This window comes from Anser anser, assembly GCF_964211835.1.
Source record: "Anser anser genome assembly, chromosome: 10".
Taxonomy (NCBI): Eukaryota; Metazoa; Chordata; class Aves; order Anseriformes; family Anatidae; genus Anser; species Anser anser.
In genome coordinates, this window is record NC_139730.1 from 16,150,541 (window position 1) to 16,155,487 (window position 4,947).

General features: G+C 58.6%; 1 protein-coding gene across 1 annotated transcript; it reads right to left on the minus strand.

Moving 5' to 3' along the window:
• Positions 1–693: 693 nt before the first annotated feature.
• On the minus strand, positions 694–4,673 carry FOXB1 (forkhead box B1). Its single transcript, XM_083851302.1, has 2 exons — positions 3,739–4,673; positions 694–3,413 (listed from the first exon to the last, which is right to left on the minus strand). Exon 2 carries the CDS (start codon positions 3,387–3,389, stop codon positions 2,427–2,429), a length of 963 nt encoding a protein of 320 aa, XP_083707428.1. The 5' UTR covers positions 3,390–3,413; positions 3,739–4,673; the 3' UTR covers positions 694–2,426.
• Positions 4,674–4,947: the final 274 nt, after the last annotated feature.

The window sequence follows — 4,947 nt, forward strand, 5'->3', positions numbered from 1 at the left end:
GTGTGGGATCCGTTCTCTTTTCAAAAATGGTCGCGACTGGATTAATTACCCTCTACATTAAGCTTAAAACTTTCGCAAGTACCTCGCTGTAGGTACTCAGGAAACGGGGATGTCCCTTGTGCTGTTCATGGTCCAGAAATTCAGAGATCAGGCAGGGACAGATCTCTGTAAAATCGGGAACGTAGAATCAGTGAATCCCGTCGGCTCATTAGAATACAATGTCGGTCGCTTTCTAATAAGCGTTTAAGTATTCAGTTGTCCCGTAACCGTGTTCCTGGCCGCTCGTCCCGAGACACCTCTTTGCTAATTTCACTAGGCTGCATGTGGCGTTTTCAGCAATTGCAGAATCCTTGCAAAATCCCTACAAGAACTGCAGAACACCCCCGGAAGGTGCTCGGCATCCCGTTTTCAGTGTGCCTCGCTGGCCTTCCTGGTTAGAAGGGACCGTGCATTGGCTGACGGAAAAGCGGATAAATCCTAAGTGTTACGGTTGGCGACTTAGCGGGTTTTGTTTGTTTGCTCGCTTTTTGTTTTTCTTCTAGAGAGGGGGAATTACTAGCAGCAGCTGAAGCAAGGGCAATGCTTCGGGAAGTTAACGAGAAGAAAGCTGCAAGATTCCTCTTCTACTCGGAAAAGATTTTTATATATTTTTGTATAAGATTTTATATATGCCCTTCGTAAGAAACACCGCAACTGCTGAAATTCAGTGTTCTGCGCCTTAAAAACTAATTAATCTTTTAAAGATTTTTTCTCTTTTATGTTCACTCTGTGTTGTAGAAGTTCACTATTTTTTCTACTTTTTAGAGAAAAATTAACTGGAAGTATGCAGATACACATGAGCATAAATTAGTACATGTTTCTGTCTCAGTACAGGAGATGGACGCCTCGATGTGTGTGCATGAGCATATAGGTGTGTGTATAGACAGATACATGAAATACACAGAACATGTTTTGTGTAATGTCTGCGGGAAAGTGGCGGTAATGACGATTTTATCGAACATGTTCTGCTGTGTTACTAGCTGCATTTATAGTAACCTCCCGTGCAAATGCTCTTTAGATTATCTCAATATTGGAATAAGGTCGTTCCTTTTTTGTGAACTAATGCTTTACCTTTCTAGTGTAAACTCTTCAAAAAGACAAATAAGAAACTGTATCTGCATTTACATATTTTAATGAGAAAATATTATTTGGACGACTAGGTTCATAATTTAACGTAGACACTTTTCTTTACCTTTGTTTTAAAACACACATGCTGGGAACAAGAACGTCAATACTTAAAATGTCATGCTCATTCTGTACAGGAAGAAAAAAGTTAAAAAGAAATTTCTTTACAGTTTCAATAGACGCTAACGCTGCTTGTGGCTTTTTTCGTTTTTCTTTTCCTTAACTTAAGCAGTTCACGACAGAACAGTTCAGTTTCCAGCAAACTACCTAAAACTAGAAAGTATTTCAAACAAAAGTGCATTTTACACGTTTTATAATCATTCCTATTGACAAACATGTACAGCTTCCCTAGCCCCCTCTCTCCCACCTGCAAGGCTCCAGCAGAAGCAGGGGTTACCTCCGCAGTCCGTCCCTCGCCGTGCTGCTGTAGGGACTGCAGCAGCTTTCCTTAAGCTACGCGGGGTGGTGTGCTTGTGACAGGTTTATTTTTATTGGTATTGTTGGTTTGTAAGCTATGGAATGAACAGCTGCAGAATTAGCAAAGAAAGAACCCTCCAGCTCCCCCAACCTTCAAATGAATCAGAAGTTAACAGACAAATCACCTTCACCTTCTCTTCCACCTGCAAACTATGGCAAACACCCACGTTACAACAGGTACTGCGAAGGGGACCTCGTGTGACTTACAGTACAGATGCAAGCCCAGTATTTACATGGGAGCGGGCGCTTTGAACACCGCTGCCCCTTGCACGGCGCCTGCCCTGCACCGGCTGCGCTCCTGCTCCTCTGCGGGGCAGCCCCGCAGCCGGTCCCGCAGCCGCACAAGGGGCCCGAGCGCCTGCCGGGGTCGCGGGGTCCGCGGGTTTCCTACTCGGAGGCTGGAGAAGCGTCGCTGCTCTCGGGCAGGGGTCCGCAGCCGTGCCACGCCGGTCGTGGATTTTAGGATCGGTCCTGTCTAAGCCCCTGCCCGTCCGCAGACAAAGGAAGGGCAGGAGGCAGCGCCGGGCCAGGCTTGCCCAGCGTCCTGCCCGGCCAAGGTGCCCGCAGCCCCCTCGGGCCGCCGGCGGGCAGCTTCGCTTCGCTTTGCCTCCGGGGAGCCGAGGCCAAAGTTAGGGTAGGGCAGCGGCGCCGAGGCAGCCCACGTAGCCGCCACCCTCGGCCTGCCGCAGGGAGGTTCCCGGCTTGCGAGGAAGGGAGGAGAGCGGAGCGGAGCGGAGCAGGGGAGAGGCGGCGAGAGGGGCGCGGGGAGAGGCGGGCGGCGCGGGTCAGTGCACGGCCACCGAGTGCAGGGCGGGCGCCGGGCTGGTCAGAGTCTCGCTGGGGGTGGCCGGGCTGCTCTGGCTGGTGGCCGTCTGCGAGGACGTGGGGCTGAGGGAGGGCGGCGAGTTCGAGAGGATGGTGGGGATGGGCGCGGGCAGGGCGGGCAGGGCCGGCACCGCGGCGGGGGTCGGCTTGATGGGGACGGGGATGGCCGGCAAAGTCTGCCCCCCGTGGCAGAGCGGCTTGATGGGCACGCCGTAGGCGCCGTACTCGCCGCTGGCCATGGAGATGGGGGTGGCGGTGTCGATCATGCCGGAGCCGTACATGTGGGGCCAGCCCGTGCCGATGGAGCTGCCCACCGTAGTCAACTGGTTGGGGAGCGGGTAGGCGGCCGGCATGGGCTGCATGGTGGAAAAGGCGAGCCCCCCGGGCATCTTGTACTCTCGGGCGATGATGTTCTCGATGGCGAAGGGGTGCTTGAAGCTGGACGGCTGCGACACGCCGAGGTTGTAGGTGGACATCTGGGGCAGGTGGGTGCCCGTGGCGGCCAGGGCGCTGAGCCGCAGCTTCGCCTGCTGCTGCAGGTACTGCGCCGCGTCGGCCGGCTTGCTGGGGGCCAGGTGGTCTGACTTGACCACCTTGAAGCGCTTGCGGCGCCGCAGGAAGCTGCCGTTCTCGAACATGTCCCCGCAGCTGGGGTGCAGCGCCCAGAAGCTGCCTTTGCCCGGCTGGTCGGGGCGGCGCGGGATCTTGATGAAGCAGTCGTTGAAGGAGAGGTTGTGGCGCAGGGAGTTCTGCCAGCGCTGCGTGTTCTCCCGGTAGTAGGGGAACCGGTCCATGATGAACTTGTAGATCTCGCTCAGGGGCAGCATCTTCTCCGGGGAGCTCTGGATCGCCATGGCGGTCAGGGAGATGTAGGAGTAGGGAGGCTTCTGGTCGCTGTACGTGTTTCTGCCCGGGCGAGGCATCTTCGCTAGGGGAGCCGCGGGGATCTGCGGAAGGGCAGCGACAGGGAGGGGGGCGGAGGGTGAGCGCGACGGGCTCGCACCGGCTCCCGGCCGGCCGTGGGGAAAGCGGGGCAGGGGCAGGGGCGCGGGGAAGGGGCCTCGTCCCTCCGGGGCGGAGCGGGGCCGCGCAGGGCCGGCGGGGGAACGGCGCCGTGCCCCGCTCCGCGCCCCGGGCCTCCCCGCCCGCCGGCTGGCCCTGGAGGTCGGTCTGCCGCCCGGCCTCAGCGACGAGAGGGGACCCACTCGCATCGCCTCCCCTCCCCTCCCGCCCCGTCCCGCACCGCTCCGCGCCAGCCCCGCGTACGCCCACCTTAAAGTTGCTGGAAGTTGACAGTCCGCATCCGGGACGCGGCTGGGACGCGGGGCTCCTTCCCAGCCCGGTCCTCCGGCGCCTCTCTCGCCCCCTTCCCGGCCGCTCGGTCCCGCGGTAGCCCCGGGCAGGCAGCGAGCTGGCTCGGCGCGGCTGGGGGAATCCTCCGGCGCACCCCTCCCTGCTCCTCCGCGGACTGAATCAGCTGCTTTTACACCACCGGCAGCTGGGCTGGAGCGGAGGCTCCTTCGCTTCTCCGCAGCCGAGATGAGCTAAGTAGTTGCCTCCATGTCCTTCCTCTAACCATCTGATAGTTTTATGTGGTGACATGAGCAGAAAAGACCCCTGTAGAGGCGCTTCATTAATGTGCCACTTCTTTGCTATCATATGACAATCGCCTTGGGAGGAGGGGGAGGGCAGCGGGAGGAGGGGGCTGAGAGAAAGGCATAATCTGGTTTCATTTACACCTATTTACATGGACACCTTGGGCCAATAGGAATCATTTCCATTTGAAGACAAGGCGAGGGGTGAAAAGGCTCCGCCAGCGGAATTGCAGTGTGATGGTACCCAGTAACTGGGGTGGGGGTGAAGGTATGCACTAACCTTTCTGTGGACTTTGCAGGAAGCTTAGTCTGCAATTCACACTTACAAATGGAGCTACTGAGCAGTGGGATGTTTGACATGGAAATTGCTCGGCTGTGGTATTCTGTTTGTTCTGCATTGTTATCTGATTTGTGGCGTTGGCTAACTCGAGGCGAGCCTTTTTCCCCGTAACGAGAGACTTGCTCTGTGCCAAACCCGGGCGCGCCCGGCCTCGCTCGCGAAGGCTTCTTGCGGGGAGAGAGCCGGAGGGGGCTCCTCGACGCCCGGCCTGGGAAGGCGCCTTCCTGCTCCCCCGGCACCGCCTTGCTCCAGCTCCGCGACCCCCTCGGGCCGAGACCGGGGGGGCTGGGGGCAGGCGCGGGGCCGCGGCCGGGGGCGTCCCGCGGGGCTGCTCGGGGACGGCCGGTGCGGGACGTGCGGGCGGCCTCGGCCCGGAGGTGCTCGGCGTGCCTCGGGCGGGGCGTGCGGCCACGTGTGTGCGTGTGCCCGTCTGTCTGGGTGCGTGTGTCCGTCTGTCTGTCTGTCTGGGTGTGTGCGTGTGCGAGCGGCAACGGCCGGGCTGCGGCTACCTCCGCCCCGCCGCCCTCCCGCCGGGCAGCGCGGCCC